The sequence below is a fragment of the Marmota monax genome, unplaced genomic scaffold (assembly GCF_021218885.2).
Source record: "Marmota monax isolate L192 unplaced genomic scaffold, Marmota_monax_Labrador192_F-V1.1 WCK01_AAM20220418_F8-fsc00008, whole genome shotgun sequence".
NCBI classification, from domain to species: Eukaryota; Metazoa; Chordata; class Mammalia; order Rodentia; family Sciuridae; genus Marmota; species Marmota monax.
Genome location: NW_026694432.1, coordinates 9,868,558 through 9,895,009, shown reverse-complemented (window position 1 = coordinate 9,895,009; position 26,452 = coordinate 9,868,558). Strand labels below are relative to the sequence as shown.

The window sequence follows — 26,452 nt, the reverse complement described above, 5'->3', positions numbered from 1 at the left end:
TAAAATGAAGGAAGTAATTGGTTTAAAGGTCTTACAGGGGGACCACTCTGGGCTGATTTTCTTTGCCAGGCCTATTTTTATATGCATGGTCAGCAGGGGTACAGCACGGAAGTAGGCGGATGTAATGAGAGGCTCTCACTCTGCTCTAAAATATAGTTTGAGGAACAGAGGCTTAGCTCAATTTTAGAGCACTTCCCTAGTATATGCAAGGCCCTGAGTTCAATCCCCAACACTGGGGAAAAGAGAAAAAAAAATTCTTTTTTGAGCATTAGTGCTACCATAGGCAGGGAACAGATTAGAGGGCCTTTAGAAAAGGCCTCTCTTCCTCGGTATGGATTTAGATATTGCTGCTGAGAATAAACACTTTTGTAGGGGTGTGTGTGTGTGTGTGTGTTCTGCTTTTAACCACCCCACTATCATCCCCATTTACTTCAAAAGTCCAAGTCAGAACAATGAGGAGGAGGCATAGCTTGTCACTTCTCATTGATATAAAGACTCTAAAGGGACAAGATTTCAAGAATCAAAATGGCCATACCTCCCCCAGGCTGTTGGCTGAAGCCTGTTTCCCTCTGTCCTCCTGCTATTCTAGACTAAGTATTTAGACTTTGGAAAACATTTGACTGTTTCTTATCCTGTTGATCCTATCCCAGGTGGCTTATCTGGATGAGGTGTCTGCAAACCTGATGGAGGTTTTCCCTGTGGGGAGGTGAAAAGGTGGTTTCTTTCTGGGTGTTTAGGGAAAAAGGATCTGAGACAGGGGAATAAAGTTAGGAACAAAGTGAACTCATAAGGGGACATCCTGTGAAATAGTTTAACAAATTTTGATGGTCTCTCCCCTTGGGTAGTTATGTGGCAGGTAAAATTTGGAATTATTTCTTCTAGTTGTATTTCCCTACAGGAATTCCTGCTCTTCAGTGAAGTTCACCACATTCACTGGACCTCAGGAGAGAGACTAAGAAGGAGGTTAGCTTGTCCCAGGCCATATTTGGGTAGATGGATTTGTAGGAAAAAGCATCAGGCCCTGCTCAAAACCAACAGTGTGAGGAATCCTGCTGGGCAGGAGGCCCTGGAGCAGATGTGGGAGAGAGGAAGGGGACCTTGAAGGGAACAAAATATGGAGTGGTCCTTTGGAGGAGAGGAAGCAGTCAGGGTAAGTGATGTGGATCCAGCAGAGGTTCAGGTTCTTCTGGAGATGGAGAGCTTCAAGTCCCAGGGTAGGACAAAGTCTCAGAGAAGGAATTAGGGTGGAGGTAAGGGTGAGCATCCCTTTGATGCAGTCCCAGGCCCTGGGTGCTGCCTCCCTCTGACCATGTCCCATAAAAAGCCAGGCTATAGGCTGTGCCTAGGCTTCCTTGCTCTTCTCTGCTTAGTGGAAAGGTCCTGATAACATGCAGGATGGCCTCTGGCTACCTGAGGATACTCCCAAGTGTCACCTGCCCTACCCTTCACCTCCCACTTCTTCTTAGTGACCAAGGAAATCCTTGGGCAGCTCAAGGAACCTACTACCTTTCCTAGGGCCTGCTCTCCTAGGAGGGAGCAATGTTGAGAGTCTCCAGGAAGACAAGTAGGGTGAAGAGAAGCTCCAGAAGCTGTGACTCTCCTCTGTGATACCTTTCCCACTCCCATCCAACATAAGCCCAGAGTCCTGAGTTCAGAGAAGACAGCTTACTGGTTAAGGTTTAGAACCCAGCTCAGCTCAAAAGCTTAGATTCAGACACCAGAGCTCAAAGCCATTTCAGTGCATATAACACAGTCTAGAACTTAGAACTCAGAGCCCAGAACAGCCCAATCCTAGTCCAGGTTCAGAGCCCAGAACCCAGACAGAACTCAGAGCACAACTCAGTACAGGCCCAAAGTCCAGCCTATGTCAAAGAAAAGAGTCAAATCTTAGAGTCAAGCCCAGACTTAAAGCCCAGCTCATAGAGTCAGGGACCAGAATTCAGATCAAAGTGAAGCCCAAAATCTAGACCCAGGACAGCCCAGAGTCCAGCTCAGAACCCAACCCAAAGCCTAGAACTTAACACTTAGCTCCAGAACTCAAAATCCAGTTTAACAGTCAGTGTGGCCTAGAACTCTATATCCAGCCCAGAGCTTCGTAGTTCCTTGTTGTTCTTTCTAGAGTTAGCCCCAAAAGAATAGGCCAAGGCTACAAGCTGAAGAGAGGGAATTTCAGATCCCATCCCTTCTAGCAGGAGGAGACAAGGAGCTGATGTTTGGGGAAGGGGAAGAGGGGTAGGATAGATGGTATTCCTACTCTTATTTTGGAGGATCCATAATGGGGTTCAGAAACCAGGCAAAATGGCTTGGGGTTTTCTCTGCTACAGCTGCCCATCAGAATCCCAGAGGGACAGGAAGCAGAATCCTTCTGCTATTAACTTGCTGTGTGGCCTTGGGTAAATCCTTTCCCTTCTTTGGTTTCATTGCTCCCAGAAAGGATATTAGGTTATCCTTTATTTAGACTTATAGACCCAGAAACAGAGGAAAGGACTATTACAAATAGTCTCTCCATCCATTTATTCTTTAATCCATCATTTATTAAATAAAACAATTTGTTCAATAAAAATAATTTGTTCAATAAATGATTTTAAACGGGGGGATAAAATGGTCAGGTTTTTTTTTTTTTTTTTTGTACCAGGGATTGAACTCAGGGGCACTTGACTACTGAACCAAATTCCAGCCCTATTTTTTGTATTTTATTTAGAGATAGGGTCTCACTGAGTTGTTTAGTGCCTCGGGTTTTGCTGAGGCTGGCTTTGAACTCTCGATCTTCCTGCCTCAGCCTCCTGAGCTGCTGGGATTACAGGCATGAGCCACCACACTCGGCCAGACTTGGTTTTTCGAAAATTCACCTGTGATTGGATCAGAGGGGACCAGTGAGGGATCAACTTTAAAGATGACAAATGGCAATGTATTCTTTAGAAAACACAGATGTAGTCATTTCACTGCTCTGCTCAGTCCCTTCCATGGCTCCCACCCTCTTCAGGAGGAGGGTGCAAGGCTTCCTTCTATCTCAACCTCACAGTGCTGATTCTTATCCAGCAAAAGCCCCACCAGCCCAAGCTGCTTGCTGGTCTGGGGCACACCAACCTCCATCACACCTGCATGCCTATGGTGCTCCCTTCGCCTCACACACCCTTGTCTATCTCAGGAACTCCTACTTACCTGATACGGCCTGGCTCCATCATCACCTCCTCTATGAAGCCTTCTTAGACCTCTGCCCCTCAAACAGAATTTGGTGTTCTCAATTCTGCTTACGTGTTGAATCTCAGAGCATAGCAAGAAATTTGTTTTCTCGGTATCTGTTAATCAAAGGCATACATCCTGCCAATCAGGGAAAAGATTAAAAAAAAAAGAAAGAAAGAAACTATCACCTGTTTTGTACATACACATCCTCTCATCAGATCATCAAGATAACACCATAAGGCATTGCTACAGATCAGATAGATGATGCTCAGAGAAGTTGTGACTTGCCCAAAGTCACACAGATAGCCAGAGACAGAACTGGATTCAGACTCGACAAGGTGGACTCTAGTTCCCAGCTATGCCATTATCTCTTGCTCTCGATCAGCACGAGATCACAGCATAATCATGAGAAGCTGGAGGTGCTGACTTGACATAGTGGGGGTGGAAAGCAGATTTCATACAGCACTGGGTTGCCTGATATTCTTTCATGTGTGTGTTCAGATGGATAAAAAGGAAGCCCAAAGTGGAGACAGGACTCTAGGAGGTATCCAAGAAGATCTGCACCTGTTGAACTGACCCATGAGACTCTTCAACTCTGAGATGGTCAAGGCCAGCAGGCTAAGGCATGGTCTCCTTGCAGGAACATAGTATGAGCAGGAGGAGGGCACAGTTTTGGCCAGCTACGAAAAGAGAGGTATTACTCAGACATCAGTCTCTGTCCTCTCCACCAAGGTCAGGCTCTGTCTGTACTCCTGCTCAAGGATCTTCTTCTATGATGTAAAAGGTCCCTGAGGCTACCTAGTAGCATGGTTGAGCCACTGGGCCTTCTTACATGCTGTCCCATGGCCTCAGAAGCGTAGCTCTTTGAGCCAAAGCTGACATCATCCAGCTTCTTCCACTTGGTCATTCTTACATCTTCTCAGCACAGAGTAAGGGCTCTTTCTTTCTTCTGGGGAAAAGGACCTTGAACTTGAAAAAGGCTAGGACTTAAAGACCCTGAGACACTGATTGGTGACAGGCAGTGTGTGTGGAGGAGTACCAGCTGTCCCAAAGAATCTCTGAGCACTCTCCATACCCCTCATCTCTGAGAGAACTGAGGCTCAGAGGTCAGGCCCATCACCCAGCTCAAAGCCAGCAAAGGAGGCCTCTCTGTGGCATGGTCTATAGACTCCTGAGAGACGGATCAGTCCTGAGGCCTCTCCTGCTTCACAATTACCCAACCAATATGATCTAGACAGGAACTGGCAGCCTCAAGTGACTTTAAGGGCCCTCAAAGAACCTCTCTTGGGACCCTTCTGCCCTACCTCCTCCCAAAAGGGCAAACAAAGAGACAAGATGGGGAATAGGCCAAGGCATTGCCATCACAGCAGCTATTCCAGGAAGCCCTTGCTCTGGGCCTGCCCAACCCTAATTTCTTCAACTTGGCCATTCTCTTGGAGCACCACCACCCTGGATGAAAAAATTTGCTAGTGGCTGCTGAGACACTCATGTTTCAAAGTACGGGCTTGGCCCCTTTTCTATAGAAGTCAGGGTAGTAGTTCTGCCAGGTAGCGACTGGAAAGATCTTACCACTGGATAACAGATTGAAAGCTACTCCACCCAGCAACTATGGCAATCCATCAACAACTTTCACTCAGCAACAATATCCTAGCATCAACTCTGCAACAGCTCCACCTGGTAATCCTGCCCTGGCATCAGCCCACTGTACCATCTTGAGTCGCCAGACATATATCTAGCCCCTAATCGTTTATAAGCAAATTTTCTTACCTCTGGCCTGAATGGTCTTACTTGATGAATTTTGCCCAAATAATGATAATGATAACAATAAACATTTTTAAGTGCTTATTTCATGTCAAGCACACTGAGTGCTCCACTTAATTCTCATGCCAACCCTAGGAGATAGGTACAATTATTATCCCCATTTGGCAGATGGGGAAACTAAGGCTGAAAGAGATTCATTATTTGCCCAAGAGTAAAATGCAATGATAAAGACGAGGTCTGAAGCCAGGTAATCGTCTCTGGGATCTTTGCACTTAACACTGCTTCTCTGCCTTCCAGGAAGCTCATGAGGCCCAGTAGCCTCCCGGGTGGCCCTCTGAAGAGTATGCTAGAGCATGTAAAGGAGGATACTAGGTGGGACTTCATGCCCTGTGAGGGAGCAGACAGGTGGAGAGCAAGCAGGGGAGCTCTTCAGTTCGCTTGTCCTTGGCTGTGAGGCTGGACTAGGCCCAGAAAGTGTGGTCCCACCACAGAGTGGGGAGCTGTTTGCCTCTCAGGGAGAAGCCCTTGTTTTCGCTGCTGTCCTAGATGAAGAAAATGTTGCTGCACAGAATGGGCCCAGGTTTCTGCTCCAGGCTCTTGAAGCTAACCAAGCTACAGAGGATGCCATCTGCCTGCTATGGACTAGAGCCTCAACAAAGTCCCTTGGGCTCCAGGCCTGACGGTATGGGGGTAAGCAGGTGGGAAGGAAAATGTCCAATGGGCCCAATGTGTCAAATGGTCAGGATTGTAGGCACCTGGAAGACAACCACCAAGCTCATCATAAGAAAAAGGGGGCCGTAAAATAGGTTTGTAAAATATAATCCCTGCTTCTCTTCTCTTAGTTTTAGGTTTATCATCTACAGAATGGGACCAGTCCCCAGTGGTGTTTTAAGGAGTAAACATGATGATCTACATAAGGCAAAAGTACTTAGTACAATGCTGGCCCAGCATACAGTGGGTGCTTGATAACTGAGAGTTATTGAATTAACTATGCCCTGATTTAGTAAATGGTGAATGAGTATTTCTAGTGGTGTGTACGGGGCTCTATTCTGACCAAGAATATGGAAGGTGGAGTTGAAGTTGCAAGGGGCAGCCTGGATCTAAATTTGGAGTGAGAAAACACTGGGCAATAGAGCCAGCCTTCAAAACAGTTTCCACAGCTTGGGATAAGCAAGATGACATTGTGAACTGCTGTGAACTTGACAATATTACACAAAGCAGAGGATGGGGGAGAGACCTAACTTGACCCCAGCTCCGGTGAAAAGAATCTGAATGATTTAGTTGACCACAACCTGATGGGAACTAATCATGGGAGAGAAAGGCTCTGAAGCCCAGCAGTCTTAGGCTGCATTAACAATGTGTCGTGTCCAGACTGGGGGAAATAATAGGCCTATTGTGCTGGCCTAGTCAGGCCATATCTGGAATCTTGCGTTGCTACACTGACAGACTGGAATCAGGCCAGGAGGGGGACCAGGCCAGCCTCAGCTCCCAGGCACTAGTGTTAAATGCTTCATTTTCTTGTTCCATCCCCTAAGCAATCCTATTAGGTCCTGTTAAAGTCCCCACCTTACACACTGGGAGGTTAATTGAGTTATCCAGGATCAACCACACATCTAGTGCATGGAGGAAACTGAGGCTTTTCCAAATGGGTACCTCTTGTGCTTGCACCTGAGATATGAACATTCATTCACTTCACACATATTTGTTAATGTCCTACAAAGAGCCAGGGGCATCAAACTATTTAGTGGGATATAGAAGTGGAAAAGATGTAGTTCCTACCTTCAAGGAGATCATGATCTGGCAGTGGAATCCAGATCACTTGTGAAATGATGTGAAATGATGTGATTCTAAGGGAATGGAGATTTTTAGAGCACAAGGGTTCATAGAGTCCACCATGGACATCTCAAGCCCAGAGAAGGAATGGGAGACAGAACAGTGTCATAGGGCTCTTGGTGGAGTTGTGGGGGCCTGTGCATGCCCTTTTCATGGTATTCAAGTGTTTCACTTCCACTCACTTTTGCTCAACAGTGACCAAGAACTGCATACCCAACTGGGGTCTCTAGGACACACAAAGGAGCTTAGTGTGGCCATCCTGGAATCTTATCTCTCCTCCCTGCAACCAGAGATTTAAAGAAAGAAAGGGAAAACACAAACAAACCAAACAGCCTGATAAAAATAACTACTTGAACATGGGTGAGTGGCCTTTGAGAGTCCAGCAGTCCCTTCACTAAACAGAACTGGCCTCCACCAGGTCTCCTGAGTACCTGGAAAGTGAATGGGCATCTGTGCCAGGCTTCTGTACTAGATAATGTCCTCCCATCTTCTTTCAAGGGCCAGACTGCTCTACACTTTCTTTCTGAAAACCTATCCTGATAGTTTCAAGCCAGAGTGTCTTTGTAGCTTTTAATCTCCCAAGGTTTCTTGTTGGGGAGGCACATGTACCCCATTCAGCCTTCTGTAATTATGCTAAAAGGGACAGAATAGGGTTATTAAGAGCAAAGACTACGAATCAGACAAAACCTTCCAGGCCCGGCTCTGCCACATAACAGCTGTTCCCCTTCTCTGAATCTCCCTTTCCTCGGCTGTAAAATGGGGTTAATAATAGTACCACCCTCATATGGTGGTTGTGAGGGCCGAATGAGATCATGTTAAGCTTGGAGGAAGCTATCCATAAAAGGCCGCTGTTACCTTACTAGACTCTATAGCTAGGGAGCTCCCTGCCAGCAGGGGCAGACACCAGGTTGCCTCATTTTTCTGCCCCTTCACGAAGGTCCCCATGATGCCAAAGTCAGGAAGAAGAAATGGTCGATCTCTGGGAACTAAAAGAGGGACATCGGTAGGGAAAGGGACAGCCTAAATCCTTCAAGTCTGAGGGAGAGAGAGAGACGCGATCTCACTTCCGATTTTAAAGGGGGCAGTGGACCTCAAAGCCCCTACCTTTCCTAGGTCTGGGAGTTAGAAGTTATGGGTTGGCTGCTCGACTCAGGGAGAACTCACTCTGGGGAACCTCGGGCAGGTCACTTTCAGCCTTGGGCCTCAGTTTTCTCGGGCGTGCCAGGTGGGTCCCGCAGACTTCCCTAGGTTGTGAGGACAGCGCGCAGCCGGATGCCGGTTCCGGGGCTTTGAGAACGTGGCTCAGTGGCAAGGCGCCGCCGGGCGGGAGGGGCTGGCGGGAGGGCCGGCAGGCGCGGGGATTGGCTGGAGGTGGGGCAGCGGGGCTCAGGGATTGGCCGGATCTGAAAGGGCAGGGCCGAACGTTTAAGAGGCGCGGAGGGGGCGTGCAGGGAGTGCTTCCCTCGCCTGCCTGTGGGGTTTACTAAGTGGCCCGAGGAGCAGAGGAGCATCCCGGCGTGCCGGTCCCAGACGGCGTGGCCCGCGGGTCATGGCCAAAGGAGAGGGCGCCGAGAGCGGCTCCGCGGCGGGACTGCTGCCCACCGGCATTCTCCAAGCGGGTGAACGCCCGGCCCAGGTGAAGGTGAGGGCCCAGTACCCCGAGTGGGAGGGAGGCAAGAGGTGGTGGGCAGGCCAAGACGGGATGCGGGGGCGTCGGAGGTTAGGCCTGATTCTGGGAAACAAGGGATTATCTGGGGCCAGGCGGGCCTAGAATTAGGAGACGCTGGGGGAGCCCCGAAACCAGGGAATGCCCCGGGCCAGAACGTGATGGAGAGGATCTGTAGGCACCGGCGCCCACTTTTGCCTAAACACTTTCCTAGTCGGCGGAGGGCCCTGCTGACAGCTTCTTGTGGTGCCGGGCTCTGCTTAGCCGGTTTTGGTTCTTCTGTGCCGAGCGGCTCGGATTTTCCGCCCTAAAAGTTAGAGAGACCCCAGAAACCTGGAAATCCCCCCAAGGGGATTCATTGGTTCCTCATTCACCCCCACCTCCCCCCCACCCCCACCCGCCTACTCTCGCGCCTCAACTCAACTAACTCGGGCCACTCAAGTTCATTCATAAGAACAAGGGCTCTGCTCTTAAAGGAGCCGCATTCGCATTCCTCTGGCGACGGTGAGTGTGGGGGTTCGCGCATAGTGCTCTGCGTCAGTCTCATCATCCATCCGTCCCAGCCCCTGCCCTATGGACTTATTTAACGACCGAATAAAACCAGGCTGTCCCAGGAACGGATCTTAGGCAATAAATATCTGCTTGGGAGGTGACTGCCTTTTCTTTTAAATTTTATTAGCTGATCCTTGGAAGGAACTGAGTGCGCAATTATGCTGTTACCATGTATGAGTAATCTCTACTTTCCCCAACCTCCGTAGTTCCCCACCCAGAGAGGGCCTACTTCTGCACCTAGAGGCCTTTCCGCCACTCTCTGAGGTCCCCTAGGAGCAGGAGGCTAGGACCACTCCTGAGTTTGCCTGAAGCTCTGGTTGCCTACAGGGACCAGGGACGCTCTGGGACAGATGGAAGGAACAGCTGTGCCTGCAGCCAGCTGGGATGGGCCCCTAGGGCTCTCACTCAGTAGGCAGGTGGATCCTGGCCTCAGCCAGAGTGGGAGCCTGGGCTGGGCTCAGGCAGCTCTTGGCAGCAAGAGGATTTTCAGGTTGTGGCAGCTGATGTTGGGTGGGGACAGGTTTGCTGATGGAACATGCTCCCCCTCTGTAACTTGGGAAGGAACAGTGGCTGAGGCCTGGGGGAAGAGGGGAGGGAGTAGCTATTTAGAGATAATGGGCTGATAGATTTCCTCAGACTGGGGTGGAAGGGGGCAGGAAACTTAGGGGCGACTTCTTCAGGAATATGAATGACCTTTTTCTCCAGGTTCCCAAGAATAAAGAATACCTTTCTCTTCTTATGGGAAGTGGAATCTCCTTGGTGGGAACAGGGCAAGGCAGAGTTGTTCCTCCTGGCAGAGCTGGCTGGAGGAAAGGTCCTGCCTCTAGGATGAGGCCAGGAACTTGAGCCTTTTCATCTTTCCTCCTCTTCCCAGAAGGAGCCAAAGAAGAAGAAGCAGTTGTCCATTTGCAACAAACTTTGCTATGCTGTTGGGGGGGCCCCCTACCAGGTGACGGGCTGTGCTCTAGGGTTCTTCCTGCAGATCTACCTATTGGACGTGGCTCAGGTGAGTGGCCTGAGCCCTCTAAGGCTCCTCCAGCATCCTGAGGTGGGAAAAGTTAGGCACCCTGAGTAGGACCAGTTAGTTTTCCCCATCTGTGAACTGGGACTAAAAATTCCTACTTTGCTGTCTCTCAGAGTCACAGTGAATGAGAAATAAGTCTTTAGAAAGTATCAAGGAGGGGAGTCTATCTGCCCCAGAATAGCTGGCAACTCCTCCTTGCCTGGCAAGAGCAATAGAGCTTGGAGGGGTAGGCGGTGGTGTGAGGGAGAATGGAACCCGCTGGTGACGCTGTTCTTAGAAGAGACTGGCACACCATGTCCCTGGCTGGAAGAAAGTCAGCTGGCTTGGCTCAGGGGCCAGTGGATGTTGCCAGGCTTGTGGAGATGTATATCCCACCTTCACCTGAGGAGCAGAGACATGTCATTGGCAGTGGGACCCTCACGTGCTGGGCTAAGTTAGAATTCCCCAGTGCACAGGGGCTTTGATTAAGAGGAATTATCAGGGTGAAGCAGAGCTACTCTGTGCTTTGAGAAGCCTTGGCCAGCAGCCTGGCATCCCGAGAATTCACCCTGTCTGGATGGGAAAGTGGGAGGCTGAATAGCCATGGCTACCAGGGATCCTGCACTGGGTGTCTTTCTATGTAGCATCTGACTTGGCAAACAGAGTGTCTGGGTTGTATCCATTTTCAGGTAAGAAATACTGAGCCCCAGAAAGGACAAATGATTTCATTCAGCAGATAGTTTTTGAGCAACACCCATGCACTAGGCCCTAATTGAGGTGCAAATATGAGAAACTTGTAGTTGAAGTATAAAAATGTAGTAAGTGTTAGAGCTTGGGGGTCAGATTGGAGAGACTACGGTATGCAAGAGGCTTCCAGCTTCCCAGACCAATAACTTGATGGTTGAGTAGGAGTCCAAGGAATTTGCGTTTAAATTCTGTTTGGGGACAGAGGGATAGCTTGAATAGGTAGAAATGGGCCACCTTTTAAAAAGCTTCTATAGGGCTGGGGTTGTGGCTCAGCGGTAGAGTGCTCACCTAGCATATGCGAGGTCCTGGTTTCGATCTTTAGCACCACATAAATAAATAGAATAAAGCTATTGTGTTCAGCTATTAAAAAATAAATATTAAAAAAATAAAATTAAATAAAAAGCTTCTATAGACTCCTTCCTCATCCAAGATAGAGCTTGACCCTCTACAATAGAGATAGTAACTCCCATTATACAGATGGAAAAACTGAGATCCACTGTGTATACCCAGTGAATGTTAATTCTGATTTCAGGTGGTCAGAGTCTCAGGGATGTGAAAGGGAGGGAAGGAAATGATTTTGGATTCATTCTACTTGATAGGAGTATTTTCAAGGGCAGCAAAAGGGAGGAAATAGATCCAGGAAAGCTTCTAAGGGAGTACACAGAGCTACTGTTATCAGAGAAATGCTATTGTCATTTTTTTCCCCTGGGGATGGAACCCAGGGCTTCACACATGCTAGGCAAGTAATCTACCATTGAGTTATACCCCCAGGTCCACTATTGTCATTATTAATAAGGAAAATGAAGATGTTGAAGGTGCATATGGGAGCAGCATAGGGGCTTAAGGCCTGGCTGAGGCAGGGAGGGAGTCCCTGTTTTGCAATTAGGACTGAGGCGAATCAAAGAATGACGGAGTTGTCTCTTTCCCTCTTCCCCCTTCCAGGTGAACCCTTTCCCTGCTTCCATCATCCTGTTCGTGGGTCGAGCCTGGGATGCCTTCACTGATCCTCTGGTGGGCTTCTGCATTAGCAAATCTTCCTGGACCCGCCTAGGCCGCCTCATGCCCTGGTGAGTGGAAGAGGCTCCTTCGAGGTAGCAGAAGACGAATCTTCTGGCATATTTCCCTTGGTCCTTTCATCTCTTGTCACAGGCTGGGGGGTGAGGAGAAGGAATGATATAAAAGTGGTGTTGAAACCCATTTGAGGCTTCAGCTACCCCATACACAGCCACTGAAATGCCTAGCCTGTTCATTCCCAGACTAGGCAAAGTACCAGGCATGGCAGCTTCCCTCAGCCCAGGCTGGAATTCTGACTTCTCCCACTCAGTCACTTCCATAGTGGCAGAGCTACTGCTCTAGAACAGTTGAGCTAGCCTGCCTGGGTTTGAATCCCAACTTCACTACTTAACAGTTGTGCAATCTTGAGCAGGTAAACATCTCTGAGCCTCAAGTTTCTTCATCTGTAAAATGGGGATAAGGAACTTCTCACAGGGATGTGGTGAGGGCTAAATGGTTTTTAATGTGTAAAGCACTCAGCAGACTACCTGGCACATATTAAGTGATATGTAACTTGGCCCTCCTTCAGGGTGGCTCCTTGTGAGGCAGGGGTTGAGGGCTATATTGGAATGGGGTAGCAGATCCATAACCTCTGGTGCTTTGGATGATATGAACTACTTTTTCCCTTGGTATAAAGCCTGTACTACTCAAACTCAGGCTGTGGAGCAAGGTGGGAGGAGGCGGTTGCCATAGATCATACAGCGAGGGAGACATACAAGACAAGGCCAAGCCGGGGCTCTGGTTCCCTCCAGGACATCCTGCTTCAGGGCGGGGGGGGGGGCATACCCCTTTCATCTCCAGCCCATCCAAGCTCAAGTGGGCGCCTTCCTGCCCCAGGGGCGCCCATACCTGGTCTCCGGCCTTCAAAGCTCTTCCCACAGCCCCTGCATCCCCACAGCTTCCTTTCCCACGAGGCCCCCCACCCACTCAATCCTGCCAACCCCTGGCAAAAGCCCAGGTTGGAGCCTTTGATCCTGACTTCAGGGTAGAGGGCAGGATGGCCTGTCTTACCTGAGCAGGCTGCTCGGGGCTCCCCAATCGCCAGCCGTGAGACTTGGCCTTGCGCCCATCTCCTGGCAGCCAGTGGAAGGCGGGGCCCTGCTGCCACATCGCCTCATGAGGCTCAGCCAATGAGAGGAAGCTGCTAGGCCAGGCTGCCCGGCACCGAAGCACAGAAGCTGCAGGGTTTACTCCCAGTCACATTGGGTTCCTCGGGCAGGGCAGCGCTGTTCTATTCATCTGCTTATGAGCCAAGGATGGCATGTCAAGGAAGGCTCCTAGGGAGCCCTTGCTCTCTAAGGAGACACGTGGATTTGGGATGGTTAGAGGAGGCGGAGCACCCAGAGGACCCACCCTATAGGAGGCAGGATCTGAGGCCTTGCTGGGCAGATATGCAGCCAGCTTGGAAAAGTCACTGGGGGCCCTATAGGTTGCTTTCTGCTTTAGCAGGTGTCTTTGTGCATGTTTGAATGCAAACTCAAAGGTCTGCAGCACCCCTTTCTTTTCAGTGTAGGAAGAAGCAGGGTGTGTAAACCGTAGGACTTCCTCTCCTTCCAAGCCTGGGGGCAGCCCTCCTCTAAACCTGTACTTAAATCCTCTTCTTCAAACCAGACAGACTTTGAGGTTTACTTTCCCTGGAGTTGCCAAGGCACCCTATTAGAGACAGGTGTCAGCAGGGACATGTGGAAAGGCCAAGATGCAGCAGGCTGGACCTCTGGTGCACTTTTAAGCCCCCTGGTCATGGCCTGTACTACTTCTCCCAAGGCGGCTCCTGCTAGCTTCCCTCATGTGATCACTGTACACAATGTCCCAAGAACTGCTCTACATTTTCATGCCAACTTATTTTAAGTCTCAAGACTACTTCAACCCTATGAAGTAGAACCTAAGTCCTTCCCATGGCTCCTAAGATGTCCAATTTCCTCTCTAAGCTTATCTCCTAATTTCATCTCCCTTGCTCACTGAACTCTAGCGCTCACTGTTCCTCAATCTTATCAGGCACATTCCTGCCTGAGGACCTTTGCACTGATTTTCCCTTGTCCAGCCCAGCTTTGCCTCAGATGCTTGCAAGGCTCACTCCTTAGTTCTATTCAGTCCACATAGTCATTGCCTTCTCAGTGGGACCTGTGCTGTCTACGTGTTGTGAAATGCACCCCCATTCTCACTTCTAATTCTCTGTAGTCTGCTTTACTTTTTTGGGGGGGGGTATTGGAAGTTGAACACAGGGCTACTCAACCACTGAGCCACTCTCCACCTCTGTTTTGAATTTTAGTTAGAGACAGGGTCTTGCTTAGTTGCCTAGGGCCTCACTAAATTGCTAAGGCTGGCTTTGAACTCTCCATCTTCCTGCCTCAGCCTCCCAAGCCACTGGGATTTCAAGGGTGCACCACTACACCTGGCTGCTTTACTCTTTTCTCCTTATCGCTTATCACCTTCTATCATGTTTTTAAAAACTGTGAGAAAATATATGCAACATAACATCATCATTAATCATTACAACTATTTTTAAATATAAAGTGACATTAAGTTTACATTCACATCTTGGTTAGCTATCACCACCTCCACCTCCAGTTCTTTTTATTTTCTTAGATAGAAACTCTGTACCCATTACAATAATCTCCATTCTGCCTTTCTCCTAGCTCCTGCTAACTCTCATTCCATTTTCTGTCTCTATAAAGTTGGCTTACCTTACATAAGTTAAATTATACAATAGTCGCCTTTTTGCAACTGGCTTATTTCACTTAGCTTAATGTCCTTAGAGTTCATCCATTTTATAGTATATATCAGAATTTCATTTCTTTTGAAGGCTGAATTTTATATATATATGAAATTTTAATTTTGTGGGTTTTTGTTGTTGTTGATCAACTACAATCATAAGGGCATTTTTGGGGAGGAGGAGTACTGGAGATTGAACCCAAGAATGCTCTACCACTGAGCTATCTCTAGCCATTTTTATTTTTTATTTTGAGACAGGGTCTCCCTAAGTTGCTGAGGCTGGCCTCAAACTTGTGATCCTCCTGCCTCAATCTTTTGAATAGCTAGAATTACAGACATGTATCACTGTGCCTGTCAGGACAATGTTTTCTTTCTTTCTTTTTTAATATTTTTGTTCACTAATATATCCTGAGCAATTAGAATAGCACCTGGTACATAATTGGCACTTATTAAGTATTCAGGTAAATGTTCGACGTAAGGCATGTGCTATTTTTTTATTCTCATTTTACACATGAGGAAATGAGTCTCATAGAGGTTAAATAACTAACCCAAGACTAAGGTTTTTTGTTGTTGTTGTTTTTGTTTGCTGTTTGTTTGGTATTAAGGATTGAATCCAGGGGCACTTAACCACTTAGCCACATCACCAGCCCTTTTTAATTTTTATTCTGGGATAGGGTCTCGTTAAGTTAGGGCTTAGGGCATTGTAAGGCTGCTGAGGCTGGCTTTGGACTTGCAATCCTCCCCCCTCAGCAGCTCAAGATGCTGGGATTATAGTTATTTGCCACCAGGCTTGGATATCCAAGACTAAGTTTTTATAGTTAGTTGGTAAAACCAGAGTTGAGTCCCAGAAGTGAGACTTCTAAGATCTTTCTCTTAACCTTTGTACTCTGCTCCCTTTCTATGCTGATGCTGTGAAGTCAATCCATCCTGAGGTCTAAGGTGACATATGGGTAGGACTCACGTGTACATGTATACTTATGTCATGAGGTCCATTCCTCCCAGGTGGCTCCTTCATATTCTTTCACCCGGAGTTGGCTTCTCCCACCCCACCCCACCCCAGCTTCCCTGTGTGTGCAGACGATACATGTACACATGTAAAAACACACATTTGCTGGGGTTGCTCCTTTTCCCTGCCCTGAAGTCTTGGTCTCATTGCAGTCCAGGGGCCCCATTCCATTCTGCGCTTACTGGCTTGGCCTTCAGCCTCTTCCCAGAGGCTGGGTAGGTGGGTTTAGCGGGAGGAACTTCCTTCCCAGCAGGTACCTACAGAACCTGACTCCTGGGGTTCTGGCCTCCAGCCTCCACTTAGACCCTCCCCTTCCTCAGGATCATCTTCTCCACACCCCTGGCCATCATCACCTACTTCCTCATCTGGTTTGTGCCTGACTTCCCACAGGGCCAAGAGCTTTGGTACCTGCTTTTCTATTGCCTCTTTGAGACTCTAGTCACGGTGAGTTGTGCCCCTGGGGACCTGGGTGAGGGCAGTCCCTAGGTTCCACATTTGTCAATCTGTCTGACTGGCCAAGGGCCTCTCTTTCATGCCAGTGTTTCCACGTTCCCTACTCAGCCCTCACCATGTTCATCAGCACTGAGCAGAGTGAGAGGGACTCTGCCACTGCCTATCGTAAGTGTCTCCTCAGCCCACCTGACCCCACCTGGGGATCCCTGGCCTCTGTACTCCTAGACCCTTCCTTGCATGTCCAGGCTGTTGTTCTGCTCTTGGGCATGGGTGTGAAGCCATCTTTTTTGTTTGTTTGTTTATTGTGGTTCTCGGAATTGAACCCAGGGCCTCATACATGCTAAGCAGATGCTGTATCACTGAGCTATATCCCCACCCCACGAAACCATGTTGAAAACAATTCAGTCCCCTTATTGCTCAGGTGAGACCTAGAAAGACGCAAGGACTAACCTAAGGTCACACAGAGCAGGCCATGAATATAGGCCAAGGTGCCATCTGCCCTGCCCCTTGGATCCACCATACCTAGATCTCCATGTCCCATCTGTCTGACCTTCCTCTCTGGGCCCACAAGCCATGAGGCCCTCCAAAAGACTCTCTTTTCACTGCCCAGGGATGACTGTGGAGGTGCTGGGCACAGTGCTGGGCACAGCGATCCAGGGGCAAATTGTGGGCCAAGCAAATGCACCTTGTCTCCAGTACCTCAATGGCTCTGCAGTGGCTTCAGAAAGTGCCAATCGCACATACAGCATCACCTCACTCAGAGAAACGGTGAGACCCCTGGCATGGCAGGGTTTGGGGAAGATGGGGGACGGTGAGATGCTTTGTAGTCATCCTAAAATTAGTAATAATAGTTAGTATTTATTAATTGTTGGGCATTTGATATACATAATTATGACTATGCCCAAAATGCTGATAAGGAAAATGAAGCTTAGAGAGAGAGGCTGAACAATTTGCCTACGGTTGTAGAATTGGTGATTGCAGAGATTTGGGAAGATTTGAACTGTGGGCTCTCAGCTTTCTTTGCCCAGAGCCTGACTTCTTAACATTTTGTACTTTCAAACTTTGCCCAGTCATGGAGAGCAATAGCAGGCCCAGGATGCTTCTCCTGTTTCACAGATGGAGACAGTGAGGCACCCAGAAGAAAAGGGACTGGCCCAAGATCATTGAATGGGGCTGCTGGAATGAGATTAGACTGACAGTCTCTGTATGTCGTCTTCACCCCTTTATAGCAAAATGCATACCTGCTGGCAGCAGGGGTCATTGCCTCTATTTATGTCATCTGTGCTGTCATCCTGACCCTGGGCGTACGGGAGCAGAGAGGTAAGAGGGTCCCAGCTGGGAAGAGGTTCAGGCCCCAGCGCAGAGTGGCTATGTCATTCTGGCTGGCACTCAGGCTTTGGGAGGGTTCTCTGCTTCCTCCTCACTGTCCCCTCTGGTCCCCAGAACCCTATGAGACCCAGCAGGCTGAGCCGATGTCCTTTTTCCGGGGCCTCCGCCAGGTCATGAGCCATGGGCCATATATCAAGCTCATTGCTGGCTTCCTCTTTACCTCTCTGGCTTTCATGGTGAGTGGGGCCTGATGTGCTTAGCCTGAGAGGGGGGTGCAATGGGAGTGGGGTTGGAGAGGACGCAGGATGTGATGAAGCTGATGGACTGATGGAATGAAGAGGGCATGGACTGAGGTTTGTGGGGTGTGGGAAATGACTTGGGGAGGCTCAGCCCCATTGTTACTTCCTTCCTTGCATTTCCTTGCCCTGCCCCGCCCCATTCCTCAGCTGGTGGAGGGGAACTTTGCCTTGTTTTGCACCTACACCTTGGGCTTCCGCAATGAATTCCAGAACCTACTGCTGGCCATCATGGTGAGTGCAGGGCTTGAGGCGGGGCAGGCAGCCTGGGCTGACATGGCTTAGGCTGTGTGGGATGGTTCTTTGGATAGTCAGAAGATGTTTTCAGACTGGTCCATGGTCAGAAAGGGGTGAGGGAAACTTCTTGGAATATTCATTTGGAGCTGACCTACAGTTGCTTAGGCAGGAGTTTGCAGTTGGGTATTTAGAGAGCACAACAAAAGCAAAGGTATAGAGGTCAAGAGCTCTGTAACTTTGTGCTTAGAGGTGTGAGAAGGCAGGAGAAGGACCTCCTTCAGCTCCCCAGGAGCCGTTAGGCATGCCTGTTCACTTTCTCACTGCCTGGATGATGTCATCTAGCTGTTCTTTGGCAGGGCTGGGAACGCCTTTGGGCACCTGGGAAGGGCAGGAGGGGTTCCATGGTTCTAACTTGCCTACCTCACCCACTTTGTCTGTCCACAGCTTTCTGCCACATTTACCATTCCCATCTGGCAGTGGTTCCTAACCCGGTTTGGCAAGAAGACAGCTGTATACGTTGGGATCTCAGTGAGTGGGGCTCTAGGGATAGGACCTAGATTGAGTTGGGGGTTACTGGTGGGGGGCCTCCTAGCTGACTCATCTTATCACACTACCTCCCCTAGTCAGCAGTGCCATTTCTCATCTTGGTGGCCCTTATGGAGAGTAACCTAATCGTCACGTATGTGGTGGCTATCGCAGCCGGCATCAGTGTGGCAGCTGCCTTCCTATTACCCTGGTAGGTGTATTCAAATTTAGCTGGGTCTGTTCCCCAGCCTTCTCATTCCAGTTCTGAAGCTCCTTGGGGAAAATTCTCTGGGGGCTTCTCCTAATATAGACCATTCTATGGGTTCAAGTTGGGGTGGATCCATGTCTTAGAGTTGTACAGTTTGTGTACTGTGCAAGAGCACCGTCACACGGTGAGAAAAGGAGCTGAAATCTAGCTCGCACTCCATTTTCCAGGCCGAGTATCCAGATTGGGACTCCTTCATCTTGGGGGAAAGAAACCTTATTCACATGAAGGTGCCACAAGCTCCTTGGAGCTGTGGGGTGCCACAAGCTCCTAGAAGGCCACCTCTTCTTATTGACACAGGGGCCATACTGGCTAGCGGGGTCCTGGCAGCTAGTGGTTGGTGGGGTCCTCATGGTTGCCATTACCCACTCTGCACAGGTCCATGTTGCCTGATGTCATTGACGACTTCCACCTGAAGCAGCCTCACGCTCATGGCACTGAGCCCATCTTCTTCTCCTTCTATGTTTTTTTCACCAAGTTTGCCTCTGGAGTCTCACTGGGTATCTCTACCCTCAGTCTCGAGTGAGCGGAGTGGGAATGTGGGGTGGGCAGGGCAAAGCAAAGCCAGACCCCAAAAGCTGCATCTTTACCAATCCCCTGCCCTCTGGGTTCCACAGCTTTGCTGGGTACAAGACACGAGGGTGCTCACAGCCGGCAAGTGTCAAGTTTACACTGAAGATGTTGGTGACCATGGCTCCTATAGTCCTCATCCTGCTGGGCCTGTTGCTCTTCAAGCTGTATCCCATTGATGAGGAGAAGCGGCGGCAGAATAAGAAGGCCCTGCAGGCTCTGCGGTGAGAGAGGAGAGATGCCATTCAGTCTAATCCTCTGTGGCTAAATCCACACTTAATCTCTGTACACCTTTCCTCGACAGCTCCAACACTTAGCTTTGTGCTAGCACTGCACTGAGTGGCTTTACATTTATTCACTCAACAACTACTTCCTGGGTGCCTCCTAGGTGCCAGCTTTGTTCTAGTTAACAAAACAAAGCCAAATCCTCACCCTTGAGGAGCTTGTGTTTTAGGAGTGTGTGTTCATGATCTCCCAGGTTCTTCCAACAATGTTTGGTGTCCTAGATTTTTATGATTTTCATTGTGCTGATAAAAAACCTAAGACTTAACCAGGAAGAGTGAAGGGCCCAGTGGCTAAGGGGTGGAGCTTGGCTTTGAGCCTCATATATGTCCTGACCACAACCTGTACTCTGCTGCCCTCCTAGCATGCAGGACCTGGAGTTTGACTCAAACCCAGAGGCTAGTATAAAGTGAGTCATTCTGCCTATAAGCCAGCCAGGACCAGAGTATATATCCTGGGGCTTGTGGTGCCCCATGTACAATAAGAATAGCAAATAGAGGAACCAGAAGTTTCTGGGCTGAAAGAGGGAGTAAGCAAACTATCTGTAGTTTCCCTATGGCTTTTACTATAGGGCCAAGATTGCTGCAGAAAGAGGCAGGTGTCCGTGGGCGTGGGACAAGAGGCTTCCTCCATCCTATCTCTTGTGGCTTTTTCTTGCAGGGATGAAGCCAGCAGCTCAGGCTATTCTGACACAGACTCCACAGAGCTGGCCAGCATCCTCTAGGGCCTGCTATGTTGCCTGCTAAAAGTCACCATGGAGAGGGTCTGGGTCACCAGGCCACACGAGGACCAGGACCTGCTTGCCCACTCACTGAAAACTGGTCTCCAGATGCCAGAATACGGACTGAAGACTGGAGAGTGAGCAGACCAGGACATCTTACCCACCATGGGGCTGGCCAGTCTGCAGCCTCCTGCCTCCTCTCTGCCCTCCCACAGGGCCAAGCCCTGGGACTGCTACTGTGAATATGCGAAGGACTGATCGGGCCTAGCCCGGAACACTAATGTAGAGATGTTTTATACAGAGACTAATTAATAACTTAATGACCATGTACATAGCAATGTGTGTGTTTGTATATGTCTGTGAGCTATTAATGTTATTAATTTTCATAAAAGCTGAAAAACTGAGATGCCTGTTTCTGTCTGCATCCTTGACCACTCAACAAGCCCTTCTGTGCCAACAGATAGAGAGTACCATAAGCCTCAGGTACCACTGAGTAGGCAGAATGTGTCTGGGGTGCGATGACAGCTTTGGCTAACATTTGCTGAATACTTGCTCAGTGGGAAGGCCATTGTATGCACTTCAGTGGTATGCTCATTTAACCCTCAAAACGGCCAGGTCAAGTCTGCCCCCATTTTAAAAATAAGAAAACAGAGCTTCATCATAGAAGGGGATGTGGCTAACTTCACACAGCCAAGAGCAATCCAACTGGAACTCCATCCCAGCTCTGTGTGACTCCAGGACCTTACCTAGCACTCTTTACTCCCCTGTGTCTGATGATGACCAAAGGACTGGCAGACAAATGGTTGGTCTCTGTGTGCCTGAGCCTGCGAGACTGACTGTGCTGGTATAGACTGTGACTGAGGCCCTGAAGACCTGTCATTCTTCTCCCACATTATTATCACCAGTGTTGAAGGGGGGAGGATGGACCTGGCTAGGGGTAAGTGTCAGATAAGGAAGGGTCCTGCCTCTGGTGGGGAGCAGGGGGATAGGGAAGGCTTACTTGTAGCACTTATCCCATTTCTTTGGTGTGAATACTCATACCATAGCCAATTCAAGTTACCCAAAGTTGTACCATCTTGCCAAATTTCTGAACATTTACCAGTTGGCTTCTACAAGCTGGTAGGATTGCTCAGCACACCACTGGCTCTCACACACATAGGCCAAGTTCCAAAATGACAGGGAAATAAAGCTGGCAGGATCAGGAGTGACCAGTTCAACCTCATTATTTCACAGATAGCATTTCTGCTTTGTGGGCTTCATTTATTTGAGACTCTTCAGGCTTGGTTTTTGCCTTGAATGTGGGGTTGCTGATGAAGTTTTGCCAAGTTGCTTTTATAAATTCCATGAAGGATTACTAACAGGCACTGTTATGTGTTCACAAATATTAATTCAGTTGGTCTCCACAACTTCCCTATAAGGAAGTTACTATTATTATGCTCATTTTACAGATAAGGAAATGCTGACACAAGGAAGTTAAGTAACTTGCCCAGGATCACCAGACAGTGGTGGTAAGAGGATAAGTTGATACTTCAGTCCAGGCTGATTGACAGTATGGCCTGTGCCCTTAACCACTACTTGGGCTGTTACATGAGATAACAGTTTGGCCCCCACCAGTCTAGTTCTAGTACTTTTGTAGCTGCATCTCTGGTCAGAGGCTGTCTGGGCAAGGCAGGAACCTAGGGCTGGCTGGCCTCTGTAGCTAGAATACTGAATGACTGGGCTTATAGAGGTTCTTTCACACTACCACCTTCCTCCACTCTATCAATAACCACCAAGTTCTGTCTTTAAATACGATTTCAGGTGCTAAATGTTTTCTCTGATATAAGGAGGCTGTGGGATAGGGAGGGGGAGCATGGGAGGAATAAATGAATTCTAGATAGGGCAGAGGGTAGGAGGAAAAGGGAAGGGGCAGAGGATTAGCAAGGATGGTGGTACGTGATAGACATCATCATCCAAAGTACATGTATGAAGACACGAATTGGTGTCAACATACTTTATATACAACCAGAAATATGAAAAATTTTGCTGTATACATGTAATAAGAATTTTAATGCATTACAATATCATTTATTTTAAAAAAATCAATAAAAAAATAAATATGATTTCAGGGCTGGGGATGTAGCTCAGTGAGAGACAGCTTTGCTTAGCATGTGCAAAGCCCTGGGTACTATTTGCAGCACCAAAATACTGTTATTACTACTACTAATAATAATAATGATAATAATAATAATAGCAAATAAATTTTCTAAATCACACAAGCTCATCTTCTCTCACCTGGACATGTGTACCAGCATCCCAACTGGTGTTTGTCTACTCATATTCCCTCTGCAAATTATCCTAGGCAACTGAGTAGCTCTCCTGTGCTGAAAGGGAATCTCATTTGTTTTCAGGATAGAATCCAAGAGCCCTGCTGATGTCCCCAGCCCCAGATCTAGATGGAGCCCTTCTTCCAGCTTACTTGCCTTGCCCTGGATATATTTCTGTCTCAGCTCCACCAAGCAGACACTCCTCCAACACATCTTGCCCTCAGAAAGCCTCTCTGAAGTGGTTCCTGCCCCTCTGCCCCTTGGGCCAACTCTGAGAGTGAGTCCAAGCCTCCCTCTTCATGGTCTCCCACACTGAGCCCAGGACCAAGCATGGCAGGGTGGGATGGACATGTGGAGCTGAACGAATGTGAGCCAACTGGAGAAGGCTTTGTCTGTGAGCCAGACCAAATTCCTACTGACCCAGTAGGATATTCTGTCTGAATCTCAGTCTCCCCAAATGTTCTATGGAGATTTAGGTTGAAAACCCTTCCTATCTTTCATGCCCACAGGAAATTGCTCTCCTATTTGAAGGTTCCTGATGAGTTCTTGGGAGATGAGTTGTAGTGGGGCAGATGAGGACAAGGAAAAGCAATCTGGAATCCCAGAAATCCCCAGGGTCACTGGCTACACTAAGCCCCTTATAGACCGCTCATACTTACTCATCCTTTGGGAGAAATGCCATCTTGACTTCATCTACACTTGGATTCTGTAAAACCACAGCTAAATTCTGTCTCTCCTCACTGCATCCAGGCTTTCAATCATGCCAACTACACTCCCATCAACACCTCTGCTGAGGACCAGGTGTGGATTTGGTGCCACCTACTGGAAGAAAGGAGCAAGACCTTAATATTGTGAAGAAATTCCAGATTGTCAATGACCTAGAATATTATTCCATTGATATTTACAAGTCTACTATATATCAGGAAACTGCTAGCCTCTGAAAACAGTAGTGAATAATATAGAGTTTATATTCTCTGGGGGATAAATGACAAATAAATAACCATTAACAGATAAATTTACAATTTCAGATTATAAAAACACGATGAAAGAAATAAGAGGGGTGGGCTGGGGATGTGGCTCAAGCGGTAGCACGCTCGCCTGGCATGCGTGCGGCCCGGGTTCGATCCTCAGCACCACATACAAACAAAGATATTGTGTCCGCCGAAAACTAAAAAAAAATAAATAAATATTAAAAAAAAAAGAAATAAGAGGGGTGTTGTGATAAAGGAACTGAGAAAATGGGGTTTTCCAGATGTGGTGTTACACACCTGTAATCTCTGCCACTGGGAAGGGTAAGGCAGAAGGATTGCAAGTTCAAGACCAGCCTGGGCAACTTAGACATTGGCTTGAAATTGAAAAAAAAAAAAAAAAAAAAGGTGGTGGGTGGATTGTAGAGATGTAGCTCACTGGCAAAGTGCCCTGAGTTCAATTCCAAGTATTGAATAAAATAAAATAGAAAATAAAAAATGTGGCCCCAACTTCTGTGTGGAGAATCCATTAGAGAGGGACAAAAGTTGAGTGGGAGAGAATACTTTTGTCACCCAAAAGTTTCCCATCCAGAGAGTGGGGCCTAACAACCCTGACTCCTTCAAATTAGAATAGGTATGTGTCAATGCTACTTATGCATTAGGATTGTAGGGGTAGAGATATTAATCTATACAACAAAATACTGTGTGAGCCCCTCCTGTGTGCCAGGCCCTGTTCTAACTGTGGGAGATACAACAGATGAGTTGTAGTGGGGCAGATGAGGACAAGGAAAAGCAATCTGGAATCCCAGAAATCCCCTGGGTCACTGGCTACTTGATGGACTTTGTCCCTGCCTGGAAATACTGAGATTAACTGAGTGAACATTCATATCATGAATGTTCCACGGAAGAGGAAGGAGCTATGAACCTGTGTAACAGAATCAGCTTAAGTTGAGATATCCTGGCCTGAGGCTCAAAGAAAGAAGAGGAATCTGCCAGGCAAAGAGAACACAGGAGCAGGAGGGTCTTTCAGAGAGGAGGTCCAGCATCCACTTAAACTCAGAGGCCGGGAAGATGATAGTGGAATTCGGGAATAGAAAGAAGGCCCATGTGACTGAAGCACAAGATGGAGAGGAGGAGATCCAAGAAGAGGCTCAGAATGAAGATAGAAAAGGATAGGCACACATAGCTTTTGGTTCCTGTGACCACTTTGGTCCTTATCCTAAGAGCAGAGGGAAGTAATTAATAGTTTCAGGTAGGGGAACCATGGTAGAGGAAGAGTTAGAAAGACCATGTTAGCTGTTCCGTAGGGAAAGGGAAAGGATTGAAGGAGGTAAGAGTCTCATTAGCAGGGAGACTAATGAAGAGGCTGTTTATGTAATCTTCCAAGAATGAACACTTATGAAAATACTGCCTGGGGTGTTAGCAGAGATTGAAAGACGAGGGCTGACTTGGCAGCTGGCTGGGCTAGAAATAATTGAGAGGGGGAAAAAGGTGGGGAGAGGAGGAGAGAGAAGAAGGTCATATGTAGATTGTAGATTTCCAATTTGGAAAACAATGAGTGGCACCTCCTCTCAGTAACACAGGAAGCAGGTGAAGCAGGCATGGAGAACAGAACCATTCATTTGCTAGTTGTTTAGTCATTTTCATATAACTCGGGAAGGAATCATATTTAGAAAGTCCGCTGTCAGGTATAAGGATAAATACTATCACCACTCTGCCATATAACATTCCATTGGCTGATATAAATAGTAGAAGCTGATGCAATTAGATAAGAAACAATTTAAAAAATGGAAAGGAATAGGTAAATTTATCTTTGTTATTGATCTGTTTGTGTTCTAAGAGAACTCAAATGAATCGACTGAAAAACTACTATAAACAACAAAACCCAGTACATAAAAGGGGTATTGCTCTGTGTGATGGTATTCACCTGTAATCCCAGCTACTCAGGGGGCCAAGTCTGGAGAATTGCAAGTTCGAGGTCAGCATGGGTAATTTAGCAAGACCGTGTCTCAAAATTAAAAAATAAAAAGGGTTGGTGATGTAGTTCAGTGATAGAGTCCCTGGATTCAATCCCCAGTACCACCAAAAAAGAAAGAAAGAAGAGAAAATGGGGTATGAAACCAATATACTCAAGGCCCTGGGTACAATGAATAAAATAAAAATAAAAATAAGCCTGGTGCGGTGGTGCACGCTATAATCCCAGCGGCTTGGGAGGCTGAGGCAGGAGGATCACCAGTTCAAAGCCAGTCTCAGAAAAAGTGAGGCACTAAGCAACTCAGTGAGACCCTGTCTCTAAACAAAATACAAAACAGGGCTGGGGATGTGGTTCAGTTGTTGAGTGCCCCTAGTTCAATCCCTGGTACGCCCCCCACCACAAAAAAGAAAAAAAGAAGTTTCCGTCTTTGCAGAATGTTTTTTTGTTCAAGATATAGTAAAAAGAGTTGACCTCATTTACGCAAGCATAAAGATACGTAGGAGGGGATGGGTATGTGGCTCAAGTGGTAGCGTGCTCGCCTAGCATGCGTGAGCCACTGGGTTTGATTCTCAGCACCACATAAAAATATAAAGATATTGTGTCCACCTACAACTAAAAAATAAATTAAAGAAAAAATGATACCTAGGAAAAGGAAAGACAGCTCTTTGTCAAACCACATGACTTAGTTTTGGTTACAGGTTCCTTGCCAGGACCTCCTATATTTCAGAATTCAGCCAGAGTAGCATCTCTTCTGGAATCTTCTCTGATTCCTCCAATCTGAGATTCTTCTAAACTCCAGTGCAACATATAGTCAATCCTCATTATTCACAGATTCCATATTTGTGAATTTGCCTACTTGCTAAAATTTATTTGTAATCCCAAAATCAATACTTGCAGTAACTTGTGAACATGAACAAAGAAGCAAAAAAATTTGAGTTGTCTGATGTGCATGTTCCCCGCTGAGGTTAAATATACTCTGCCTTCTTTTTTTCACTCCCCAGTATTTTCA

At 47.7% G+C, this 26,452-nt stretch overlaps 2 protein-coding genes across 7 annotated transcripts in view; one reads left to right on the top strand and one right to left on the bottom strand.

Annotated features, from left to right (window-relative positions):
* Mycl (MYCL proto-oncogene, bHLH transcription factor) overlaps nucleotides 1-8,082 on the bottom strand; it is a 38,878-nt gene extending 30,796 nt beyond the window's left edge. For 2 of the 3 annotated variants that reach the window (XR_009224310.1, XR_009224311.1), the window contains exons 1-2: nucleotides 7,942-8,082; nucleotides 3,163-3,321 (exon numbers count right to left, since the gene is read on the bottom strand). The gene's annotated coding sequence lies outside the window, so the exon portion shown is untranslated. Of the gene's footprint in view, nucleotides 1-2,497; nucleotides 2,850-3,162; nucleotides 3,322-7,941 lie in introns of those variants that run through there. The other variant, XR_006857137.2, reaches the window with a different exon arrangement.
* A 162-nt stretch (nucleotides 8,083-8,244) lies between these two features.
* Nucleotides 8,245-20,598, top strand: Mfsd2a (MFSD2 lysolipid transporter A, lysophospholipid). Of its 4 annotated transcripts, none has more exons than XM_058570859.1 (14): nucleotides 8,245-8,413; nucleotides 9,873-10,001; nucleotides 11,688-11,812; nucleotides 15,837-15,960; nucleotides 16,056-16,134; nucleotides 16,580-16,737; nucleotides 17,199-17,289; nucleotides 17,413-17,534; nucleotides 17,745-17,828; nucleotides 18,276-18,359; nucleotides 18,455-18,567; nucleotides 19,000-19,143; nucleotides 19,239-19,415; nucleotides 20,134-20,598. In XM_058570859.1, exons 1-14 carry the CDS (start codon nucleotides 8,327-8,329, stop codon nucleotides 20,195-20,197), a joined length of 1,581 nt encoding a protein of 526 aa, XP_058426842.1. In that variant the 5' UTR covers nucleotides 8,245-8,326; the 3' UTR covers nucleotides 20,198-20,598. The 4 variants fall into 4 exon arrangements, with proteins under 4 accessions (XP_058426842.1, XP_046324851.1, XP_046324850.1 ...); XM_046468895.2 differs by having other exon boundaries at nucleotides 9,870-10,001; XM_046468894.2 differs by having other exon boundaries at nucleotides 8,245-8,419.
* Nucleotides 20,599-26,452: the final 5,854 nt, after the last annotated feature.

What these genes read in the sequence shown, in the direction of transcription:
- Mfsd2a (XM_046468893.2), top strand. Translation starts at nt 8,327, where the DNA reads ATGGCCAAAGGAGAGGGCGCCGAGAGCGGCTCCGCGGCGGGACTGCTG. An exon ending in CTAGGCCGCCTCATGCCCTG is followed by an intron (nt 11,813 to 15,836) that starts GTGAGTGGAAGA and finishes CCCCTTCCTCAG; the next exon opens with GATCATCTTCTCCACACCCC. An exon ending in AAGGCCCTGCAGGCTCTGCG is followed by an intron (nt 19,416 to 20,133) that starts GTGAGAGAGGAG and finishes TTTTTCTTGCAG; the next exon opens with GGATGAAGCCAGCAGCTCAG.